Source organism: Cladophialophora psammophila (assembly GCF_000585535.1).
Source record: "Cladophialophora psammophila CBS 110553 chromosome Unknown aczJe-supercont1.16, whole genome shotgun sequence".
Taxonomy (NCBI): Eukaryota; Fungi; Ascomycota; class Eurotiomycetes; order Chaetothyriales; family Herpotrichiellaceae; genus Cladophialophora; species Cladophialophora psammophila.
This window is the reverse complement of record NW_006912937.1, coordinates 658,721-683,604: the sequence shown is the minus strand read 5'-3', so window position 1 is coordinate 683,604 and position 24,884 is coordinate 658,721. Positions and strand designations below refer to the sequence as shown.

General features: G+C 52.0%; 8 protein-coding genes across 8 annotated transcripts; 6 read left to right on the top strand and 2 right to left on the bottom strand.

Moving 5' to 3' along the window:
• Positions 1-852: 852 nt before the first annotated feature.
• Positions 853-1,169, top strand: A1O5_09522 (uncharacterized protein; the record flags this gene model as incomplete). Its single annotated transcript, XM_007750101.1, has 3 exons — positions 853-874; positions 929-1,018; positions 1,075-1,169. 3 exons carry the CDS (start codon positions 853-855, stop codon positions 1,167-1,169), a joined length of 207 nt encoding a protein of 68 aa, XP_007748291.1.
• A 963-nt stretch (positions 1,170-2,132) lies between these two features.
• On the top strand, positions 2,133-3,068 carry A1O5_09521 (uncharacterized protein; the record flags this gene model as incomplete). Its single annotated transcript, XM_007750100.1, has 2 exons — positions 2,133-2,282; positions 2,334-3,068. The coding sequence occupies 2 exons, from the start codon at positions 2,133-2,135 to the stop codon at positions 3,066-3,068; spliced, it is 885 nt and encodes a 294-aa protein (XP_007748290.1).
• A 667-nt stretch (positions 3,069-3,735) lies between these two features.
• On the bottom strand, positions 3,736-4,368 carry A1O5_09520 (uncharacterized protein; the record flags this gene model as incomplete). Its single annotated transcript, XM_007750099.1, has 2 exons — positions 3,736-4,238; positions 4,302-4,368. 2 exons carry the CDS (start codon positions 4,366-4,368, stop codon positions 3,736-3,738), a joined length of 570 nt encoding a protein of 189 aa, XP_007748289.1.
• A 1,765-nt stretch (positions 4,369-6,133) lies between these two features.
• A1O5_09519 (uncharacterized protein) lies at positions 6,134-7,121 on the top strand (the record flags this gene model as incomplete). The annotated part of the gene is made up of 3 exons (XM_007750098.1): positions 6,134-6,425; positions 6,480-6,535; positions 6,591-7,121. 3 exons carry the CDS (start codon positions 6,134-6,136, stop codon positions 7,119-7,121), a joined length of 879 nt encoding a protein of 292 aa, XP_007748288.1.
• Positions 7,122-8,210: 1,089 nt separating this feature from the next.
• On the top strand, positions 8,211-15,684 carry A1O5_09518 (uncharacterized protein; the record flags this gene model as incomplete). Its single annotated transcript, XM_007750097.1, has 3 exons — positions 8,211-8,303; positions 8,361-8,392; positions 8,466-15,684. 3 exons carry the CDS (start codon positions 8,211-8,213, stop codon positions 15,682-15,684), a joined length of 7,344 nt encoding a protein of 2,447 aa, XP_007748287.1.
• Positions 15,685-16,979: 1,295 nt separating this feature from the next.
• A1O5_09517 (uncharacterized protein) lies at positions 16,980-19,375 on the top strand (the record flags this gene model as incomplete). Its single annotated transcript, XM_007750096.1, has 2 exons — positions 16,980-17,252; positions 17,306-19,375. The coding sequence occupies 2 exons, from the start codon at positions 16,980-16,982 to the stop codon at positions 19,373-19,375; spliced, it is 2,343 nt and encodes a 780-aa protein (XP_007748286.1).
• Positions 19,376-19,999: 624 nt separating this feature from the next.
• Positions 20,000-22,105, bottom strand: A1O5_09516 (uncharacterized protein; the record flags this gene model as incomplete). Its single annotated transcript, XM_007750095.1, has 2 exons — positions 20,000-21,636; positions 21,748-22,105. 2 exons carry the CDS (start codon positions 22,103-22,105, stop codon positions 20,000-20,002), a joined length of 1,995 nt encoding a protein of 664 aa, XP_007748285.1.
• A 644-nt stretch (positions 22,106-22,749) lies between these two features.
• Positions 22,750-24,433, top strand: A1O5_09515 (uncharacterized protein; the record flags this gene model as incomplete). Its single annotated transcript, XM_007750094.1, has 4 exons — positions 22,750-22,881; positions 22,932-23,406; positions 23,445-23,863; positions 23,924-24,433. 4 exons carry the CDS (start codon positions 22,750-22,752, stop codon positions 24,431-24,433), a joined length of 1,536 nt encoding a protein of 511 aa, XP_007748284.1.
• Between the last annotated feature and the right edge of the window lie 451 nt (positions 24,434-24,884).

Sequence of the window (24,884 nt, the reverse complement as noted above, 5' to 3'; positions counted from 1 at the left end):
CACAGCAAAATGTCTTCTGGAACCAAGCCTCCACCAAACTCTCCTGAGGGTGGTAGTCCACCTTCGTCGAACAAGATGCCTGGATCTGGAACCAATCCTCCTCCAAACACTCCAGACTCCGGCACTCCACCTTCGACGCCCAAGAAATGAGCGACCATCATCAACAACCAGCACTAATCTCCCATTCAATGACGCACGGCCATCGCCATCAATCTCCATGATAGGTTGCGAACTTGCTCCTTATTGGATTCAACATCCTTGGGGGGGACTGGGAATTCACTAAAGAACATGGCATGACTGGGCTGGGATCTTAGTATTTGGCAATTTTCTCTGCGGGCCTATTGGAGCCTTGAGTGGATGTGTTAGAGTTCAGGGAAGTCGGTGCTTGATCGAAATCGAATGGTCGAACATCAAGAAACTAATGGTCTTAGAAGATCTTTGGCCAAAATGGCTAAATAAACCCATTCGAGTAATCATAAATCTTCCGGGACTGTGTACTGCTGAAGTGTATGACGTTTTCCCTGTCCGGTTGCAGAATACCACATTGCTGGATAGACTGCGGCCTGTTTATAGGAGTCGTTAACAAAGGCTGTCTTTGCAGTTCAAGGAGTGGACTCCATGAAGAAAGAGTGGAAGAATTCAATGAGTTAACAGTCCATTCACCTTGGAAACCACTCAAACAAGCCAAGATGTCACGTGCGTGGATTTTGTCAAGGCCGTTCTTGACTGCGGCAATTATTCTTCTCAAGTTCAACCACACCAGACATTAGAACACTCGCGCGGTCGTGACATTGCAATTCTCGAATACTCAAATCCTCCAGAAGCAGCGGTGTGACCAGGACAGAATTAATTATGGGTGGACAAAGCAGAGAAGGTTGGTACATGCAAGGTACGGAGCAGTCTGACCGGCTTCTGACATTCTTCGTAGGCGGCAAAGTCAAGCCACTGAAGGCTCCGAAGAAGGACAAGAAAGACTTGGACGAAGAGGACCTCGCATTCAAGGCCAAGCAGCAAGCAGGTACGGCGGATTCGCACTCGTGATTTGCCTGGGCAACAACTGAATCAATCCCACAGACGCGAAAGCCCGGAAAGAAATGGCCGACAAGGCAAAAGGGAAGGGGCCCTTGAACGCTGGCCAGCAAGGGATCAAGAAGAGCGGAAAGAAATAGACGGTGCGGACACACGGTTTCGCTATTTCGATGCCTGGAATGATTTGATGATTCGGGAGCGAGGCGCAGATGGGTTGAGCTTGTTGATTGACTAGAACAGCGATGAGAGGTCAAATTCTGAATTGACCGCACAATCTGTGTCGACGACCTTGCCCTGTGTATCCTCTATTGTTGTTGCTCCCCGTGCGATATCATGTCATATGTGACTTGCTTCATGAGGGGTTTTGGTAGGGCCAGCCTTGCCGATTGCGGGAATGCAATACAGAGCCTTTTATGAATGATGGGCACCAGCGTGGATTCGACTCAGATCATTTGCGCAGGCCCTATGTCCTTTGGGAGTGGAGGCAATTCAGTTCTTTATCAAGGTGTGCACTAGGAGTCCATGGCGCAACTGAAGGCAGCAATGCAAACATGATATTGGCAGGCTTGGCGATGAACCTGAGTGTATCTGCCAAACTTCCCAGCCATACAATCACCACGTTGACACCCTTTAGGTGGATTCCGAAGCCTGAAACAATTGTTGTTGATGGGTGGTCTTGCTATTTGCCAACGGCAAGCAGCTTTCCTCAACTCCGCCTGGTTCTTTCATCATTGTTGCTCTTTCCATTCTGGGCTTGATCTCTTCCTTTCATCCCAATTCTGCTCCATCTCCTTACTACATCCCCGGCCCCAGAGAGATCATTACCTCTTCGATATCGATACTCACTTATCCCTTGTCATGGATGATTCAGCAGGGCAATCACCTGAACCGCGCGAGGACCGTGGTCCTCGCATTCCTCCCGCAAAACTTTCAACGTGAGCAGATGGCATTGATCAGAAACTCACACATAAAATCGGAGCAACTTTAGGACTAACAACCTAACCAACAGGATCAACCCCGACCCGACAATCTCCCTCTTCTTCAAGCCCAACAAAACTTCCTCGTTAATCCCCCTTGATGGCAAGTTCCCCCGAGATGCCGCCATGATCTTCTGTGATCGCATTCGCCACGACCTGATGGAAAACAACAGCAAATCCTTCACTATTGTCGGCGGCGACTTGAACGGTCTCAAGGAAGTTTTGGCTTGGATCAAACAGTGCATTGCTGAACAGAGTATCGTCAAGTTCAAAGATGTAAGTTCCATCAGTTTTCCCTCCATAACAGAGGCCAACACATCTTTATAGCTCGACGACGACAAATCCGACCTCTTCACTTCCTACGCCAATGTTGTAATTTCTGCTTACTACCTGGGCATTCCGCCGCGCGACCTCTCCGACCATATCCTCAAACGAATGTTCGCCATCGCTCGTAAACAACTCATGAGCTGGGAGGAAGTCGAGTGGTTCTACACGACCCATTCGCTCGCGACACTCCCGGCCGAGAAAGAAAAGGCTATCCGTGAAGTGGCTGCCACTTCTGTTTTCTGGGCATGGTGGAATGGCAAGCTTGACGAGAACGAGACACCAGAGGAGATGATGACTTTGAGCGTGTTGAGGCAGGAGAACAGCAAACTGGATCAGGATTTGCATGATTGGTGTTGGAGGAACGAGGCAGAAGTGAGGCAGAAGTGGGAGGAGAAGGACCAACTCAAGAAGTCTGCTCGTCATGCGAATGGCCATCGCAGTGAAAGTGGATATGTGGTTGACGGCGCCAGTGAAGGTGGATATGGAGCCAGATGGGATGAGCCAGCAAATGCGACTTCCACTACAGGGACCAATGGCTGGGATAACTTCAGCAGCGAAGAACCCCTGGGCCCACCCAACTCAACGGTGACCGTGGACTCTAGCGTTGACATGGGATCTGATGGTAGGAACATTTCTGCTTTGCCTCCTCTAGACGAGATGGACGGGATCAATGGTGCCGCTGACTGGGCTGAGGAGGTCAGCGAGGTTACTCGGTTCAACAGCTCGCAGTGGTAGGACCATGGGTACCGATCCGGCGACAGTGCATATGCACAAGCACCAGAACTGTGAGCGGCTGTTTTCAACGGCCTGTTTGGGGAGACCGGGGGCAGTACCGGCCGATCCGAATCGCTCGGCTTCATTTGCATTGATCTTGTGGTCCCCGGAATTGTCGGCGAAGAAGGAAATGCACAGGCAAGGCAAGAAAAGCCAACCCGGACTCGAGCATAATATTGTGCGTGTATGACTGACTAGGCTGGTTCATGGAAGAGTACTCTGCCACTGGCAGGTGAAAAGTCTCTCCCTGTGTTTTTTCGAATAGGGGCGAATTCCTGCCAGTACATGTCGATGATCAGTAATAGCAAGAGAAACAATCATGCTGAACCAACAATTTTAATGGTTATTCTCATTCACTTCGCCATTTTCCCGGTCCTTCACTCTTGGCTCATGTGTTTCCCATTCTCTATCCAAAACTACAGCTCCACGTGTGCATATTAATTAGGTATTAACACTACTCATGCAACTTCGACCCACCGCCAATGACCAAAAGAGCCTTCGTGTACTTAGAAATAGTGGTGTCGAAAATGAAATCCCTGTCGCCTGCGCTAATACCAAGATATGAGCCATGGTCGAACAGGGAGGCCGAAGGCTAGCCAAGGTAAAATGCCACACAACGGACACCTGCTTAGTGCTTGACAGCTCCCAAAAGCCCAGTGAGAGTGTCAATCAGTCCAGAAACAAGGGACTCAATCTCAGACAAAGTGCTAGTGAGAGACACAGTGGATGCCAGACTCTCCACGCTCGACAGGAGGCTCTCGAGTGCGGCGATGACGCTGTTCAGCTGGCTGTCCAGAGTGCTGTCGACGTCCACGCTGCTAACAAGAGAGTTGACCTCTTCAACAACCCCTTCCAGAGTTGATACGACCGAGTCAAGCGTGCTGGCCAAATCGACTGATTCCACATCGGCGAGCAGGCCGTCGATGGTGGTGGTGAGGCCTTCGACAGTGCTAAGAACAGTAGGGAGGATGCCCGTCAGGGTGGTAGCTACTTCGTCAACAAGGTCACCGGCGATATCAGTGACGCTGGAGAGATCTTGTCGTTTGCGAACTGGGGGAGAAGGAACGATGCCCGAAAGGTCGAGGTCAAGGTCCTCGACAGGTTCGAGGGCTGTATCGACAAGCGTGGTGGCTGAGGTTTGACTTCAGTATGTGGATGTGGATGGGGAGAGCATCATTGATGTGAGGAACTTACGATCCAGAGGCAGAGCCAAGGCAGAAGCGGTGAGGAAAAGGCTGGCGAAGATAGCTGTGCAACGCATTTTGAACGTGGTATTGGGTTTGTTGGAAGGACTTAAGTGTCGGTTAATGTGACAGGCTTGGAATAAGAGCTTTGTTCGAATGAGCGACTGGGGTGAGTATGTGATATGAGAGAATAACTCCAATATTGCTGATGATGAGGAGGATGAAGAAGGATCTCTACATTTTGGCTGGAGATTGAAGCGTTTAAATACATCCATTGTCGTTCCCTGGAAATGCCATCCTTTGACTGAGGTCACCTGCGAACAGGAGATGAAGCGGACACGCCAGTCATAGACGGACGGTTTCGGCAAGACCCAGTAGTAGCGGTCTACAAAAGGCTCTTCTGTACTCGGTAGGTAGTTCACGACCCCCAGACCTGGGATTTGTATGATGAGATGGACCTGATTTTCTGCAGATCTCCATGGTTCTTGGTTAGAGCTGGTTAGAATGAGAGACAAGACTTAACGTCGTAATCTTCAATCTCCCGAATCGGGACAGATCTGCCGTCCATATTCCCTGTCCAACGGGGATGATCGACAGTGGTGGATACCAGCCCCAGATTTCAGGGGTTACTACTCGGGAGGTAAAGGCGAGTGCGGGTTCATGGCCCAACGGCTCAGATGACGACACGCCTCCAAAGGGTACACGACGAGGCTGAGGCTTGTCAGAAATGCCCAGCGATCCAGTTTCACGAAATTTTTGACCGAATACGAGGCGGGTGGCGTCTCGAGGTAGAAACGCCGAACGTGGCAAGGCGTAGGAATTTTGAACTTCTGCCTGCCGAAAACCACCCGATTAGAGGTGATGTTGAGGATCATCAGCTCCTGGCACATCTCGCCCACCTGTTTCGATTGAATATCGTTGGCCTGGGTCGGTTCTTGGCAAGCTGGTGAGACGCCGTCTTGTGGAGCTGATTTCAAAAGTCAAAAGTGATGGCAGCTCTCAAGCTACATTCAGGGCTGCGGTCGAGGCTCATCGTGAGAAACCATTGAAAGGATAATCAGGGGACGCACATGGATTGAGACCATGCTCAAAACTGGGTTGAGAGTGATCAATTTCTCACAGCAGCTCACTTCTGGCGACAGTTTCCAGTTGAGGAGTATCTATTACCTCCACGCCGTCGATCTTCTGTCGAAATGTGCAAGTGTCAGGCACCCCTCAGGCTCTCCTCTCAACTTCGACATCGAATTAACTAAAACATCGACCAAACCCGTCTGCGGCAGAATGGACAGGGGGTGCAGCCTGCTGAAAGGCATTTGCCGATCAATGGCTTGCGGGTTGATGCAGCAGAGCGCGGGTGCTGAGTGGTACGAGGAGCTTCGTGATGTCTTGGGAGAAACAGATCAAAGCGTCGGAGGCGCCGGGTGGCTGCAATTTGAAGAACCAGTTGACAGCTGTTGATTTGAGATTACCCCTGAGGCTGGTGAGAAAGAGAGACAAACATCCGTCTGACAGCAGCAGGGACTGAGAGCAGGCTGAGAGAGGGAAACCCCTTCACTTCATGAATCAACTTGACGATGTTGAGGATGAGCAGCGCCGCGAAACCTAATGCTGAGAAAGGTGAACTTGAAGTGCGAGAAAGCAGCGGGCGCTCTTTCCGCCACCCTCACTGTTATTCCACCGGGGCAGCGACTTCCCTCTGCGGCAGGCTACACAGCTATCAACTCTTGCAGACTCACGACAGCTTCTTCACTCGCACATGTGGCCTCGACCTTGCCATACGAGAGTCTGCATTCATTTTCCTCCGATCCACCGCCAGCCAGCAGGACATTCACTTGCATCAAAATGGTTCCGCAGTCGCTGTCGCTCTCGTTCGTGCCTCTGCTCGTGCTCATGCACTTGTGCCTTTGCCTTGCTGATCTCAATCCTCGTCAATCATGTAGCTCGGGATATCGTCTCTGCTCACCTGACGGCGCCTCCACAAGGGATGTGCCCGAGATCGGTCCCGGGCTAGCCAGGCTTTATCTCAATCTCATCCAAACAGTCAATCCTCAGCCTGCGCCAGTCCATATCGTGCCACTCGGCAGCGGGTCGGCTCCTGCTCACCGAGCAAGAGAAATGCCAGGTAGCCTATGTTGTAAGCCAGGCTCTCGACGGCATTGATTCAGCGCGAGGAACTAACACTGAGCAGGTGCCGAAACCACCCAGTGCCTTCTTGTGCTCAGCTACAACGTTCCATTGTGCTGGGTACCATTCTTCTCTCCTTCCATCTCGACTGCGGACTCATCCTTGGTGTTTTTAGGACAAGTTCACGACCGACTATTACCTTCCCGACGGCTCTTATGGCTCGATTAGCTCTGGAAATTATACCACTCCCAATGGAGACCATGCAAACCTGATCACGGGGAGCTACCGGCTGGCGAATGGACAGTCAGGGAATATCTACCAAGAAGACACGCTCGAAGAACCGAACACCTCAACGTTGGCGGTACCAACCCCATGGACCAGTAAGGGAGTCGGCTCTGCGATACCAGCAAGTGAGGTTGGATCTCAAGCATCCTCCAATTTCACGAGCATGCCGCACTTGCCCACCCTCACGACCGGCTCCGCCGCCAGTACCAGCAGTAACTTGGCCACCGTGACAACTCTCCCTGGAAGCACAGCGACTTGGAGTAGTGCGCCACTGGCAACAACACCGGCCAGACCGAGCGAGCCCAGCATCACGCCGCCCATCACGAACATTGCATTGAGGCTTTCTTTCCGTGGCCTGAATCACCTGTGGAGAATGATAATGACCTTTGCAGCTGTCACACACCTTGTGACATACTGGTGAGCGAGCAAGAGAAGAAATTCTGCACCCCACATGGAAAGAGGAAATCTGGTATCAAATGCTATCATGTGGGTGCAGATGGCCGGGCTGGCGCGATCCGGGATGCTGACTGTGGAGTCATCTGGACCCGGGGCAAAATCTGCTGGACAAATGATGGATGGTGCATGACAATATCGAATTCTTCGTGCAACGGACAACCACTGTGCCAGCATAGGAGGAAGGTAATGGCGAACAGACGCTGTGCATGGTCCTTTCATTGTTGTATCTGGCGGTGCTCTATTTAGCCGTATATCAGTAATCATGCTCTCGTGCCTCACTGTCCAAAACAACAAAGATGCAGCCGAGTCAGCAGCCACCAGCTGTATTTATGTTCATCCTAATAAAAACCGCCCACCCGACCCCGTGCTCATTATCTGCACCCCTCAGGGTCTCTTTAGCTACATACTGTAGCTACGGGAAGTGGCGGGGCAGGAGAATGGGAACCGAAGACCCTGAGCAGCGCGGCGACGACAGTTTGTTGAGCTTTGGTTGGTGGTGCACAGTTTGCCTGAGCGGGCGCTCAAAGCTTGATCTCGTCCAACTGCCACCGACCCGCTACCTAACTCGCCTGTGGCTGTTGTGCCTCGGGCAGCCGTCGAGCCCAGGTGCACGTCTCTTCTGGCTTCTACTGGGGGTTATAAAATGTGGTGTGGCCACCACCAATTGTTCTGCGACGCGCAGCTTATCCAAGCCGCGTTCCCCCCCCCTCAAACTGCCGCTTCTCGCCCCAACTTGGCCATGCCCAAATAGTAGATGCTTGACGCTTAATCATCAACCACGCACACTCACCTCTTCGGTGCTTCTCGCTCGACGATCGTTCAGACGATCCCGCTTCCATTTCCAATCCTTTGTGTTTCGACTCCTGAACCGGATCTTTCTCTCCCCTCCGCTTTCCATCATCACATGCATCGCCATTTCTCTCAACGCTGCAATTGAGGTTGCTGTCGTTGCTGTCGCTATCGTGGATATCGGCTGCCTCCACTTCGAGAGCCCAGACCCCTTCACTCCTGCAAAATGACATGACCGCACACGCCACGGCCTCAGTACGAGAAAATGGAAGAAATCTTGGGCGAGGACCTGCCCATCGCACCGGCTAGGCTCTTCGAACGTCTATCTCAAGTACCAAACTACACATGGGATCGCTCGGTATATTTATCAATGAAGTGAAAGGCGAGGCGAGTGCTGATTTTGGGTTGATTGCAGTTCGTGCCGTTCCACACCAGTTACGATCACTGGTAAGTCCCCCAAGCGTCGGATCTCCAGAATATCGCACCTTTCAAAAACTAAAACATGGCAACCCCAAATCAGGCATGTCTACGGTGTCCTACACAATCCAGACGTGGTCAACCCGCGCGAGTCAATCAGTACCCTGACCAGCAGCTTTTCCGTCCTCTCCGGTTCGACCAGAAGCTCTCCAAAACTCGATCCTCATCGTCCCGCACTCCGACACCATCATTGGAGTAGTATCAGCGGTACTTCGACTGACAGTGAGAATTTGTCGTCCAAGGGCGACCCGGATCCAATATGGATGCCTGTGGTGGCGCGCATCAGCACGCACGTCCTGCGTCTAGAAAGAGAATTTTATTATAACCAGGCTATCGTCAAGGATGCCGATCCTGAATGTGAACATACCATCCGACCCCTTGAGATTTTCAAGCTGCCTACCACACCAGGAGATACCCGGCCGATAGCTGTGTGTGTGTACGAAGCCCCCGGCAAGAATTATCTTCGTGAAGTCCTGGACATGGGACCGGCGTTTTATGGCCTCAACAACCACAGGATGAGCGTCGCGGTAGACGGTACCCCGGGAGAGCGGATACCACTGCAGGCGTTTCTAGATTTCGCCGTGGGTGCTGCAGAGACGCTTGAGCTGCTGCACCATGGTGCCAATAGCGTTCATGGGGAGGTTCGCTCAGATACTTTCCACTGGAACCGGGAGGCGGGTACGGTCAAACTGGCCAATGCCGGGAATGGGCCTCGAGCATTCGAAAATCTACTATCAAGTGAGGGATGGGCCAACCTCAGCCGAGAGATTGGAGTGAAGAACAAACTGCATTTTATTGCTCCGGAGCAAACTGGGAGGCTACCCGCGGAGCCCGATAGTCGCACAGATATCTACAGCTTGGGGGTTCTGTTCTGGACACTGCTCACGGGGCAGCCTGCCTTTGACGCAGAGACTCCCATCGATATTGTCCAACGGGTCCTTACCCATCGTCTTCCTCTGGTCACCGCAATCCGCATGGATATCCCTGATGCCATTTCACATATCATTGCAAAGATGACCCAGAAGCAGATGGATGAGCGATATCACTCAATGAGTGGCCTGAGATATGACCTGGTGCAGATCCAGAAGTTTTTGGGTGAAGGGGATCAGGAAAAGATCAAGAACTATAAGGTTGGGCAACGAGACGTGTCGTCCTTCTTCATTCTGCCAACCAAACAGTTTGGCCGACACTCCGAGACGGAACGTATCACCAAAATTATTGATAAGGCTCACAAGCGGCATAGTTCGTCTGGCACGAGGCCGTCCCCGTCACAACACGGTCTTTTGAGTGCAGGCTCCAATTCGTCTATTTCGGACAGTCGTGTGGATGGAGCAGAAGAAGCCCCGGGCTCTGATGACTCTAGCTCGTTTGGTTTCCGTGAGTCTCGCAGTAATTCCACCACTATTGGATTGGATGGTGCCTATACTCCTGGATATGGTAACAAGACCAATCTATTGGGGAAGCGGACCCGGGCCATCGCCGACTCGAGAATTACCCCGTTGGACGTCTTATCCGATCGGGACAGCAATTTTTCGGGGGGCTTGCAACCTGCAACTGATATGTTACCCGGGATGATGACTCGGCGAAGAAGCAATCACAAATACAAGCGACGATCAAAGACCGAGGTCATAACCATCCTGGGACCGGCAGGAGTTGGCAAGACTGCTCTCATCAAGGCTGTGCAACCTGTCATCCGCCGTCATGGCTATTTCGCCCTCGGAAGATTCGACAGGGCTCGGCCTTCTCCCTTTGAACCTCTGATCAAGGTCATGGCAAGTCTCTTCCGCCAGATATTTTCGGAGAAAGACGTCAATACGCCGTATCACGAGCATCTTCGGGCGCACGTTACACCCTTCTGGCCGATCCTGCACTCGATGTTGGATCTTCCGTCGACGCTGCTTGACGTCACTGTTCTTTCCAAGAAACTCTTGGTAAAAACGGATACCACAAATCAAAGCGTTAACACTGAGGTTCCTACAGTCGACAGTGGGCCCAAGACGCATACAATTCCACCTCACCATGGCACTTGGGACGCCAACGACTTTCTGCGCGGTCCGGCCAATACCAAGTCCATTCGACTCATCAACACGTACATGGACGTCTTACGCACAATCTGCACAGGAAAGTTGATCTGTGTCTGCTTGGACGACCTGCAATATGCAGACAGTGAATCGATTGAGCTCCTGATGCACATCATCAAGGCGAAGGTGCCAGTCGTGCTTATGCTGTCTAGCAGAGTGGAGGAAGGAAACGTTCCTGAACCGACCGTCAAACTTCTCGATCTCGATTCTACAAACAAGATCGAATTGGCCAATTTGCGCGAAAGGCACGTCTTCGAATATGTCGCAGCAACAATGTCTCAACCTGTAGAGACTATTTTGCCTCTCGCTGCCGTTGTTTACGCCAAGTCCGAGGGAAACCCATTCCTCGTCAAGGATATTCTCCAAACATGCTATCAACGGAATTGTTTATGGTACGACTGGAAAGCGTCGGGCTGGCAGTTTGATCTAGACAAGATTTTCAACGAGTTCAGCAGTGAAGGCTGCACAGACAATGGTTATCTTACCCGCCGACTCCAAGAATTACCTCCCGCCGCAAGGTCAATCCTTGCATGGGCCTCTTTGATCGGAACAACCTTCTCTTTCAAGCTCATCCAGTCCATTGTGACCGGCGATTTCTTCTACAGCAGCGGAAGAGATCAAACGCATGATGCTACTTGTCCCAAACGTGCCAAATTATTCAATCTCTCAGAGACTGACTGCATCAACGGACTTCAGCAACTAGTCAACATGTACATCATAAACCCCGGTGAGACAGACGACGAATTCCGCTTTGCGCACGCGCGATACCTGAAAGCGGCGAACGAAATGCGCGAGTGTCAAAACACGGCCAAGATGCATTTCATTATCGCGCAAGCCATGATGACGTACCTCAGCCAGTGCAAGTATAATTTGTACCCTTTGGCACGCCATATCTGCCTGTCCGCGGATATTGTGAAAGAGAGGATTCCAACTCGGATGCGATATCGTGATGTCCTTTGGCGAGGAGCGCAGAAGGCAATCGAAACAGGCGCGAAGGCCACCGGGCTTTGGTATTATAAGACCGCACTCCAATTGCTGCAAGATGACAAGTGGAATCCGGACAACCCAGATGTCTTCTATGACGAAACTCTCCAACTTCACGTTAATACCGCTGAAATCATGTATCTGCAGGGAGAGGACGTAGAAGCTCTGGAACTCCTGAACGAGACATTCGCTCACGCTAAGTGCTCGGCGGACAAAACGAGGTCTTTCATCTTGAAAGGACGGGTGTTGGCTTCCCAAGGGAAATTCATGGAGGCGTTCACGAGTCAGCGAGAGTGTCTGGCAGAGCTAGGCCTTCCTCTGCCAGAAGTGACTTGGGAGGAATGCGACGCCGAATTCAAGAAGCTGGAGCTTCGAATCCAACAGCTCGACAAAGAGGCGCTTCTGACAGCTCCACTCAGCGAAGACAAGACTATAATTGCCCTTGGTACCGTTCTCTCTGAAGCGCTTGGCGCTCTCTACTGGTCGAACGCTTTGCTCTGGTACCAACTGGTTATCGCTTATGTCAATGCAGTCCTCGATCGCGGCCTCTTCGTTCAGGCTGGAGTCGGCTTCACCATGCTTGGTGCTGCTGCTATCGGTCGCTTCAAGGACATCGAGTTGGGTTTGTCCTATGGCGATATTGCACAAGAGTTTTATACCATGTTTGACGACGCTTGGACACGTGGCAGAGGCTGGACTTTGTACACCCTCTTTATTGGCCACTACCAGACACCAGTGCGAAACCTTCTTCCTATTTTGGATAGTGCGCTCGAATATTCATTGGGATCCGGGGACAAGTTTGTCAGCATCCTAAACATCGGAGCCATGGCCCTTTCAAGATTCTGGGCCGGACAAGATCTCGCAGAAGTGGAGGCTTTCTGCACTTATGGTCCGGAAGAATTTGACGACTGGGACAAAGATCGGCGAGGAGGAACGCTCCTGACTGTAATCAGACAGGTCTCACGGGCGCTACAAGGCAAAACTAAAGCGGTAGACGCCGCCACTCTTCTAGATGATGAAGATCATAAGAGCGAGACATGGTTGGCCGAGTGCGGGAAGTACGCCGCCAATGCCCGACGTTCGTGCGACATTTTCCACGCCGTGTCGCTTGTCGCTTATCATTTGATGGGATATCATGAGTACGTGGTCGAAAAGGGAAGAGAGTTAATTGCCGGAAGTCTTGACGAGCTTTGGTCTAATAGACCCGCCTGTGGCACTCGCTTCTACCTAGGACTTTCCCTCATCGCCCTTGCAAAGGAGAAGCCTGAAGAGGAGCGTGGACCTTATATCGAAGAAGCGAAGGAGTTGAAACGCTTTATCGATGACTGGGGAAAGGTCAATGATGTGAACTACTTTGCCTGGTCCAGGATACTCGATGCCGCTATTTCCGATGTGACCAGGGTATACTACAACGTCATCTCCAACCTCGAGATGGCCATTGACCATTGCCAAGTGCACGGTTTCGCCATGGAAGAGGCGCTAGCCGTGGAAATGCAGGCCGACTTCCTGCTCCTGCGAGGAGCTAAGAGAGCTGGCAAAGTCATGATCCAGGAAGCCATTGCCGCTTGGAACCGAATCAATGCATCAGGGAAAGCTCGACACCTTCAAGAAAAGCATGAGTGGCTGATCAAAACTGCCACCACCTCGAGAACCATGGACGCCGCTACTCAAACGCAAGACTTGCATTCATTGACCGTGGGCGAAGACGCGCAGATCCAGAACAAGCGCGAATATACGAACCAATGGGTACAGCCAAAAGCAGCAGTTGCGAATCAAACTCCCCAGGACGTTCCTGGCCTTGGACTGGACATACTAGATTTAACGTCTATCCTGGAATTCTCCCGAGTCATAAGCTCAGAGCTCCAAATAAACAATCTTCTTTCCAAGATGATTTCCGTCATCCTCGAATCCGTCGGTGGCCAAGCAGAATTCTGTGCAATCGTCATCGATTCCGAGGATCAAGGATGGTGTGTTGCAGCAAGCGCAGATCACGAGACAGGTGTCAAGACTTATCCAGACGGGATTCCATTTTCCGAGGTTGACGATCAGGCCGCACAGCAGATCACTCATTATCTCCTACGGACCAAAGAAACTGTCTTCGTGCAGAATGTGCTCGAGGATGATCGCTTCTCCAATGTAGGTGACGCTTACTTGGCAAGGAACCCTCACGGACGCTCAATCGTCGCCATACCTATCATCCAAGCTGATCATTTGATGGGCGTCATCCATCTAGAGGGGCGGCCAAATGCATTTACCCAGCGCAATATGATCGTCCTCAACCTCCTCACAAATCAAGTCGCCATCTCACTCGGTAACGCGCTCCTTTACAGGAAGGTTCGAAAGGTTAGCGCATCGAATGCGAGCATGGTCGAATCTCAGAAGCGAGCTCTAGTGGCAGCGCGCGAGGCTGAAGCTAAAGCTAAGAAGGCGGAAGCGGAGGCTATGCATAACGTCAAATTGAAAGAGGAGGCCGCCAAAGCGAAGTCAATCTTCCTCGCCAACGTCAGTCATGAACTTCGAACTCCCCTCAACGGCGTGATCGGTATGTCTGAACTGCTCAAGGGTACTCCTTTGAGTAAAGATCAAGAACAATACGCGGACAGCATCCGTGTGTGTGCCGATACCTTATTAACCGTTATCAACGACATTTTGGACTTTTCCAAGCTCGAGGCCGGCAAGATGCAAATGTTCACGGTTCCTCTAAATCTGAAGGAGACCATCACCGAGGTGGTCCGAGCGCTAGCCTATACCAACCAGGAACATGGACTTAAAACCGTCGAAGACCTCCAAATAGATGACAACTTGGTCCTAGGTGACCCAGTCCGACTCCACCAAATTTTCATGAATCTCTTGAGCAATGCCTACAAATTCACTCCCAAGGGCTCAGTCACGGTCAGAGCTCAAAAGAACGCCGAAACCAGAGACAGAGTCAAGATTACTTGCTCTGTTGCAGATACCGGTATTGGTATCACCAAGGAGCAGCTGTCGCGCCTTTTCCAGCCGTTCTCGCAGGCCGATTCGTCCACAGCACGTTCCTATGGAGGTAGTGGCCTTGGTCTCAGCATCTGCAAGGCCATGATCGAAAACGTGCTCGGTGGTAAGATTTGGATCGAGTCAACACCTGGTGTCGGCACGGCGGTGTCATTCACGCTTACCTTCCACAAGGCACCAAAGAACAGCAGTGTGCCCAACGAAATTCAAATCTCAGCTAAGGATCCAGACCCAATGGCGAATTGGTCACAGTCGGCCAGTCCAGAGACAGAGCAGAAGACGTACAGTTTCTGCGACTTGAGCAAAGTTCCCCGGGAAGAATTGCGTGTTTGCATTGCCGAGGATAACCAGATCAACAGAAAGATTGCCATTTCGTTTGTCAACCGACTTGGTTTGAAATGCGAAGCGTATGAGGATGGGAAGCAAGCGTACGAAGCATTGCAGGCCAAGAGTAAGGAAGGGAAACCTTTCCACCTAGTTCTGATGGATGTTCAGATGCCTGTGCTAGATGGATATGAGGCGACCAAAGCGATCAGAGCCGATCCGGACCCTAACGTAAGTCGGGTTCTGATTATTGCCATGACGGCTTCGGCAATTCGAGGCGACCGAGAGAAATGTCTTGAGGCAGGAATGAATGATTACCTTGCCAAACCAGTCCGGCAGACGGCTCTGAAGGCCATGCTGGACGAGTATCTCCAGAGAACCAAAGTAGCGACAGACAACTCAGCCAAGAGTCCTGAATCTAACCCAACCCCTGGTGACGGTGTCAGCGGTTCAGCAGAAAGCGGCAGCAAGCCACCCAGCCTGAGTGCAAAAGGCGGAGAACCACCAATGAGCCCACCAATGAGCCCGGCAGAAAGACCGAAACTGCGACGCCCGTTTAAAAGAGTGATGAAGAAAGTCGAAGCCAGCATTGCGGAAGTGAGTGAACACTCAAATCACGAATCCAAGAGTTTAGGCGCAGAGAATAGTGGAGACCGGGCACCGAGTCCTCCGAGTGGAAAAAGAGAAACAGATGAATTGGGAAAGATCACTTCGGAGCAAGTTACTCCCAAACCCGCGCTCAACGTTGGCATGTCGGCCATCAATGGGCATGTTAATGGTGAGATGAATGGAACAGGGCACGGCACTGAGGAAATCGTGCCGTCGCAACTCCTGACTCAGCGGTCAGCAAACGCAGATCACACGAAGGCGGAACAATCGTGAAGAGACGGACTGTATACTGTTTAGAGCATCGGGATTGGCATGATGACATGATGACAGCGTATGGCGCATGGCGTTATGGATATAGAGGGAGAGAGCCGGGATGGCCCGATATTTCCTTATTGATGCATTGATCGGCGCAGGGAGACTGGATGATTCTTGCCACCTCCCATGGGCCTTGGCTGCTGAGGTTGTGCGTTCTTTGTGGGCATTCGGCTTGGCCGGGAAAGCTTTCGTTCGGGTGCATATAGTGCTTAGCAAGGAGCATGGGAATATCTTGCTGATGCGGCTATCAACGAGATATGTGGTGGCTAGCCTTCTTCCCTACGCATAAAATGAGAAGACTCCGACCAAATGACCCGGCACTAATACCATTGACTACGAGTCTTTGTTGGAGCGACTCATCCCATAACCGCCGTCGTTGCTCGGTTCAAAAATAGACTAGTAAGCCAAGTATGATGTTGAGTCCCGACCAATCATGTCGACACTTGGGCTCGGCTACGATTCGTCTTCAAACCACTGCAATTTGCGGCGACAAGCGCGAGGAGACACGACTCACCTTGTGCGACTCGTCCAACGGCCATCCATGCCGCTGTACCTGGCCGAGCTCTGAGGCTGAATAATATCAGACAGACACAGCCTCGATTGCGGACACTGGGGATCCCCGTCCCGCCGTCGACTTGTATATTTCTGCGCGCGACTGGCCATTTTCGTCCTCCCGGTCCAAGACACCCACTCCTGATCGGTTTCGGTTGCCACGATCCAGTCCATTTCGAGGAGATCAACGTGGATCTTGACTTCTACTGGATCCTACCCGAGAACCCATCTTTGTTTCAGCCTTCCCTATGTCCAGCTTATGTTTCTCCATCCTTGGAGCTGGATGCCATGAATACTGCCCAAATTCGATCCACAACGGTGACAGTACTCCACTTGGTCGTTACGCGCGCCATCTGTCTACTCGCCTTCAGGATGTCTTATGTTTGGACCCGCTATAGCAAACTCGTATGGCAACCAGTTGATGCATGGCCTCTACTTGGCCTTTGTCCAGCAGAGCAGTTCATGGTGAGATTCAACACGCGCTCTTGTTGATACAAAAAGGTCCAATTCTTCCTCAAGGATGTTGCAATCTTCATCCTCGCCCACCACAAAGTTTTCGTCTCTTGTGCTTTGATTTCCTTTTCTTTTCCCTAACAGTCCTTCGTTGTCCACATTCGCTTCCCAAGAGGAGTCCATCGTTTACGACACAACCCGGTTCGCTCGTTCATATCCCTTCCTTTTGATATATCATAATCGCCATGATGAAACCCGCATTGACTGCTGGTCTCGTGGCCTTTGTTTGGTTCATACAGCAGGCTGGTGCGACAAGCTGGGGCGATTCCCCAAGCTTTTCCAGCGTTTCCAATACCAATAACAACTGCACGGCTGATCAACAAAGTGGGTTTGACTGGTCTGGTCTACCTACAGGTTCGTTCAACAACTATGGAGGGTTTGGCTTCAGCGGATTTTCCTGCCAGAACTCCTTTCAACCCAATGCAAAGAAAAGATCCCTTCGCATTCGCGACGATTTCCAGGTAATTACAAAAGCCTGTGGAGATTTAAAGATCACTTACTGACGAGTGGCCAGTCTAAATGCATCCAAGGCAAAGTAAGCAAATCCTCCAACAGTGGTCCCAACTTTTCTTGCGCCCAAGACCAGTTCTCGATCACGCACATGCAAGTTTCCGTTTCCTTTGACACCGATCTGGATTTCATCTTCTCCATGCCGGATGGCTCTACTTGCAAACACACCGCATCTTGCAGTGCAAGCGGTACCACAGTGGAAAACACGCAGTGTGGCGGAGCTAGATCCGTGTCCTTCCAGATGCCTCCCAGCAGCAACAATAATGGCTGCGACATCGGTATTCATTCGATTGGCTTCGATTGCAACTTTTCCTCATCTTCCTCTTCCTCAACAACTACAGCTCCAGCTACTTCTACCACTACCACCCCTGTAACCACAACTACAACTCCAGCAGTGATCACAACCTCACAAACTGAGACGACCACCACTACAACAAAGGTCGACACAACGACAACCCCGCAGGTTATCCCAGTCACAAGCAGCTCGAGTACTACAACTTCTCGCAGAGAACAAGTCACGTCGACCACCACGTCTGTTCCCGATACAACTACAAGCCCGCCACAGGAAACTCCGAGCACTACCACCACCACAACATCCCAAGCTGTACAGACTCCGAGCTCTTCAACAACTACTACGACCACGCCGAAGGAAACTCCAGACACTACCACAACTACGCCTTCTTCTGCTGGGCAGACCCCGAGCTCTTCAACCACACTCAACCGGCAGACTACTACCCGCTCAGCGATTGTCACCACGACAACAGCTGATAGAACACCGGAAACGAGCTCAACCGAGACCACAACTGACGTGATTACGACGGAAATTGTTGTGACGACTCTCACGACATGTCCCGTAACCAACACGCGCACAAGTGGCACTGAGACCGTGACCGAGACTACTAATACTATCTCAACAATCACAATTACTTCAACTTCCACAGTCTGCACTCGTTGCAATCGACCTCCACCATCCACCCTTTCTACGGCCACACCTCCCCCTGCCACTACAGAGACAAATTCGGGACCCCCGCCTGCATCCCCTCCACCATCTTCGTCCCCAGAAACTCAACCTCAAAGCCGGCCACCATCATCACCTGCTTCACCTCCGCCATCTCAGTCATCACTACCTTCTCGAACCCCCTCTCCGCCTTCCTCGTCACCACCAGCTGTGCCTTCGGCGCAACCAACATCCCCATGCCCCTCGGTACTCCCCTCTTGTATGAATACCTGGCTTTCTCTCGTACCCAAATGCGCCTCAAACTCTGATACAACGTGTCTCTGCCCTTCCCAACAGTTTATCAGTTCTGTCCAACAATGTGTCTCGGCTTGGGGAAAGTCTGACGAAGAGATCACTGCGGCGTTGTCTTACTTGGCGGGGATATGCGCGGATTTTGTTCCCCAGAATCCGGGAATCTGTACGGGCATACCAAGCACTATCACTCTTGTGCCTACGCCTGCCCCTACTGGGTCGGTAATAGAGACAGTAGGAACACAGGTACAGACGGTGACCAACACTGGTACAGTGGCTGCCACGGTTACCAATGGTAACGGCCGCGGACCAAGACCACCTCTTTCAGGCTCAGGCTCAGGGGCAAGCAATGGTATCTCCCCGCCCTCTCCAACTCTACCGGTGGCCATCCCCGTCACAACAGTGACGTTTACACAGACTGCCTCAGGAAGTACGATTACAAGCGCAGTTACGGTACCGCAGGTTACCTTTGTCACTGTCCAACCTACCGGGTCTGGTGGTGCCGCCAGTGGGAATAATGGAAATAATATTAGTAGAGGTCCAGGGGAAGTTGGGTTGGTTCCCATGCCCACTGCTTCTCCTACCGGCGGGTCTGGGTCATCGGGCTCGGGCTTGGGAAGTGATTCCGGTTCTGGTCCTGCAGTCGGGGGAGGAGCGGGAGCGGACGCAGCAGCCACAAGTTTCGTTCCCGGGCCAACGAGCTCAAGCACTGGCGCAGGGGCGGCTTCGGTCACACCAGACATATTCACCGGCGCAGCAAACAGGCAGAGCGTCGCATGGGGCATTCTTGCCGGTACATTAGGTGTCCTTGCGTTCTTGGTCTAATCGAGATGAAGCTAAGAAAGTCCTCAAAACTTGGACGCGGGAAGGATTGAAAAGAGCACATGTATATTTTTTTTATGGGCGCCTGGATGGACTTGAGTAGGGGATTGGCAGGTACACATGACGGCATGTTTAGTGACTATCCACGGTATTATAGGAATAATTAGATCCATGGCAGGACGTGGCATCATTGGTAGGATCTTAAGGACTCCGGGGAAAGCAAAGAAAAGCCATTTTACACACGTTGTCCGTAACCTGTACATCCTCGTTTCTGAGAACGAGTTCGCTTATGTTGGATAGTCACTTTGCTCTTCCAATAATGGGCAGTACGTACGTTCTCGCAGTATACTGGTCGATCATTATGACGACAGCTCCCTAGCAGAGTACTAGTAAGTATTAATAAGACATGGTTCCGACCTGAGCTGAAGTGGACAACCTACGGAGAATTTTCTGTCCTATCCTGCGGTCTTTTCCACACGGCGGATAACCCAAGAACTTCGCAGCGTCCCCATTGGGGTTAGTTCGCTTCTTCTTCTCAAGTCCGAAGTTGAAAGCGTTTCGATGCGCTGAGAGTCAAAAGGCCAAAGCTCGTTAGATAGTCACCACCTGGAGCCCCACAAGAATTCATCATTCTAAGATGATGGTGTCGTAGCGTCCGGCGAACCGATCATGGTCCAAGAATACGAGGCCGATCCTGCGAAAACTCCCTTCCTCGGATGATTTCTGTAGGAGGACGATACCGATGTGATCTTTCCGACTTTGAAACATCTGCAATACGATCGCTTCCGTTCCGTCCATAGGAATGTCGTCGCAAGCATCCAGCCAGAAACGGACCCCTTGCTCTGCGACTAGATCGAACCACTTCACGTTCCCATCAGCAATAGCAGTACAGATGTCGAGATGTAAGACCTCGTCACAGACATACACAAATACCCGGTTACAGCCGTTGACGTACTGGCGGTCTTTCTCGATCGTGGAGTAGATGTAGAAGCGCTGGCAAAACCCATTTAGAACGAGGCTGCACTGCCTGAGCCGGCCGAAGGGATTCCGTTGGTCCACCACGATGCTCGTGTCAAGAACCGTGGCCATCTGTTGGTAGTCCATCCTCCATATGCAGTTGATGAACAAGCAGGGTCCGCTCCTGGCCGCCCACGAGAAGGAGGGAACGACAACGTTGTCTGAGAGCGCTTCCGGCTTGGCAGTTAACCGCCGGGGCCAGGGACGGCAGTCCTCGCAGTATCCCCTCATGTTCGAGAAGGTGTACTGGGCGACGCTCTTCCAGCAAAGCCAGTGGACCAATTGGTTGCGCCAGAGTCCGGCCACGTAATCTCCCGGGTTGTGCCTGGACTGAAATCGCTTCGCGATGCCGGCGAGGCCCGGGAGCAGATCCCACTGTTGAGTCAGGGCGTGCTGCGTGTACTCAGCCACGATGGTCTTCCAGCCGTGGATGGTGCTCTCTGGGTTTCCAAATTTGCCCTGGAGCGCGGCATAGTGGTTCCCACATTGGCATTGCACCACTTTCCCAGCCTCGTACATGACTTCGGTGCCGGTGAAGTGGAGGATCCTCCTTGAAAGGAAGCGCTCTTGGTAGCACCAGCCGCGGGCGTGGATGTAAGGTGGGTTGTCACCTTCTCTTTCGAAGAAGACTCCAGTCTGGTTGAGAAATCCAGGGACCCTCAGTTCTCGCACGTAGATCGCCGCCTCGGTGGCCGTCCGCGGGCGAATCTCGTGGAGCTCTGGCCGTGGGATAAACCCTTGCTCATAGTCCACCTGCACAGCGATGGTAAAGAACGAGTTCTCGTAGATGTCTGCCATCTTGGCCGCTTGGATTTCCCAATCGTCCTGATCCCCCTGGATGATGCACAAGCTGTCGATCCAGAGGTATCGGACATTCAAAAACCGACAGACGCGAACTGCGTCTCGAAGGATTGGAGAAAGCTCTTCATAGGGAATCCTGCTCAACCGCCCTGGTAAGTTCTGGCTGGTAGTCGTGAGAACTTCACGCCCAACCCAGCAATGGCTGAGGGCGACGTACGTGCCTTTTTGGTCGGGCCTAGTCTCGATCAATCTCACATCCTGCTGTGTAGATGACGCGCTGTCGTGGTCCTTTGGCTGAGAGAAAGCCCATACATCCAATAGTCTTCGAGGTAAAGTGGTCTCAACCCTCGCATCTCTCAGCCACGCGTCAATCTGGCCCTTGGTTTCTTGAGTGAAGAAGCCGGGGACGACACGACCTCGCCCTATGGCCGTGGGAGTAACCTTCCCTTGAAGGTGGCAGTCAGTATTAGTTCGGCATACATATGCAGAGCCGTGACCTCCAGCTCCTCACGACGTAATTCTAACAGGACAGTTGAAATTGGCGAATTCAGACTCACCCTCCAACGTAAAGAACTCCAGACGGGGGGACAACCCATAGTCATTCTCATACACTTCGTTACCATTGACCAAGACCAAGGTTTCGCCGAGTTCGTACTCCAATGTTTGCAATAAACCGCGTCTCCGGGTCCAATCGACAGCGGCGACACCGTCATACAAGATGGCGCAGAACTCGCAGTTCCGGGCGTTATCTTGGAGATCCCTGAAGTTTAGCTTTTGTCTTGCAGGCTTCTCCTTGTTATCAAACCACCCTCTCGTCCGAGGACGGTTCTGTAGCTCGTAGAACTCGAGGTTTCCACAATGCTTGCAAGCGTTAGTCGAATAGCAGTATCGACAGGTCACTGTGGGTGCCGCCATGTCCTTCACGATCAAGTGAGCGGAATTTGAGTGCGTCAGGCTTTTGTTGAGTGTCGCCCCTCAAAGGAACTTTGTCTGCCGCTGATATTTGCATCACATAGCCAGTACAGATCTTATGAGAGTTTTGGGACGAGTAGGAGAGCAGATGGCTGGACAAATCAAGACTCTAGGCAGCCTCACTGGACATGCGCGGGGCAAGCGGATACGAGTTTTTGCCTTTCTGCCTTTTGCCATGGCAGAACCTGTAGCGTTGACCCAACTGGATTTTCGAAAGCAGCCGTTGGTGGTCTCGACAAGTTCTAGGCCACATTACACGTCACAGTAGTGCTCAAGGGGTCCAAGGCGTTGAGAATGCTTGATTAGGCTCGTTTCGTACCGTGGCCAAAACCGGCCGGTAGAGCCTCATGGAGGGTCTGCCAGCAGCTGGCTTAGCGCTGAGGTTTGTTGGGTTGGGAGAGAGAGTGGAAAGCCAGCGACCTAGCCCTGTCTGAACGGATCCTTTGCGAAGCGAAGAGGGACGAAGGAGTGAAAGAGGGTTACATAAAGCAACCCCCAGAGCTTTTCAGCTGTCCACCGTTCGTATCGCCTCTGCATAAGCTTGGTCGAAGTTCCTGCCCTTGAGCGAAGAAAGTGAGCGAATAAGTATGGCCGGCGGGCCAGCCCCACAAGCCTTATTTAAGGATGTACGGGCTGAAAGGCTCTCAACAGGAAGAGGGACTGTGGTTGGGGTCTACTCCGGCAACCTTCGTCCAGAGCTGAATTTCTTCACTACTCTCGTGCACCCCAAGAAGTTGAAAAGAAATCAAGTGGAGCTCATAAGAGTCAGCAAGAAGGATCCAGCTCGATCTCCGAGAAGAACGTCTACGGCGCAAAGGAATTCGGGCCTCTCTTCGCGCTGTCTCTGCTTGGGTTGATCTCGTCAGCTGTGATTTTATGGCTGTCGCTTCATTACGACGATGAGTTCGCCTTGGTCGCTACGATCTTGTTGTCTTTGAGTTCGACCGTTGTCGGCCTCGCGTCATGGTGGAAACTGGACTTGAAGGAGCGGAGCCCCAGGAAAGACAGAGACGACAAAATTCCGGAGGGTGACGTCGTCATATGCGATGCACGTCTGGGAGCGTTCCGTGTTGTAAGGTGCGAAGAAAGGATATCAGATATGTATTTCAGGATTGAATCATGCGACTACACCCTAGGAGAGACGGCATACCGTGCTGCTTGGTTGCGTGCTACCATACTTCTTATGTCTGGATTTATCTGTCTGAGAAAGTCGAAATCTAACTTCAAATTGCCTTCGCCGCATTGTACGTATTTTTGAACGTACTGAACTGGTTTTGTTCAGCATTGGATCCAACAGAATGGCATTGGTGGCAAGATTACCAAGTAGTCACTTTGGAATGGAAGCCCAGCGGCTCTGAGGACCCCTCTTTCGACGTTGTTCTGGACGCGACTATGTCCGCAGCGACCATTCCGAAGGACGATAGCAATCAAGCTGAGGCCCAAAGGCCCCTCACAAGGCGGCATTCGTCTTTTGCTACTTTCCTCACCCGGCGCGTTACGGCGGAATGCGGCCTCTCACTGCCAGAAGTTGAACCCAAATATACAGACACGCTGTGGACCGCCATTGCACTCGTCGGTCACTCTAGATGGGTGCAACACGCCCGTGTGGCGCCAGATACTGGACCTTGGAAGCAATGGATTGAAGAAGCTGGCAACATCGCCGCAGCTTGGCAAGTGTATGACAAGCTGTTACAGGATCAAGTCACCGAAGCAAGGCGTGAATCCCAATAGGCGCTCACTACAGTGATTGACACAACCGAGGCCGTCAAGCTCCCGGCTTGGGACTACCAAAAACGTCTCACTGACATGTTGGATGCCCAGACGCTTTGCGAGAAACGCGCACCTAACTGGCCGCATCTTGTGGAGCTGAAAAATGCTGGGTATTTCCCCGTAACAAGGGCAGAGGCTCAACCATTGAGAATGCAAATAGTTGCTGAGTTGGGCCATCTGCCGCAAAATGCAGGTGAAGCTGAGAAATCCCAAGGGGTCTCAACTGGTGTGTTTTCGACTCATGCTAAGCCAATAGAACGTTCGGGTAGCAGCACTCATTTGGGCGTTGAAGGAACACGGCTCCGCCAAAGTACTTCCAGAGATCAGTCACAGGATCGTCGTCAACGGGCATCGGTGCCTGAAAGCTTGCAGCTGGAGGCAAGAGCGATGAGAAACGAGGACGTGGTGTCATCAGGCCCGGATCTGGAGGAGTCACAGACCGAGTCACAGATCGGCAGGAGGAAAGAGAAGGCCGGAGTCTCGGTCGCCTGGCTCTGGTGACTTCTCAGTTCCAAGGAGCCGTATGTGCAGCCTCACGGATTCATCACGGAACTCAGCTTTGGTGTTTGCAGGACAGGATGGCTTGGGATATGCCTTAACAGACTCGGACGGCAACCTAGTTCAGGTGTGGTCGAGACCTTCCGAAAGTTAAAAGAAAGATCGTGCTTACCACGAAAGACGCGCTGTTGTTTCGGCGTTGAATTCCCACTGGTAGGTACCCACAGGAATACTTGGTGCTGTACTGTCAGCCTTGCCCGTCTCCCCCACACGAAAATGGGCAGGAATGGCCAAGTAATATCTCGTACAGCCTCTTGAGCCTCGCAGTCCCCACCCATTGGCTAACCTTCCTTCAACCACGCACGGCGGCTGTACACGGAACAGCTGGTAGAGATGGGGCGTCCCCGAAACCAAAGATTGCGCTCCGTTAATGTTTTTGGATTCCATCAGAATA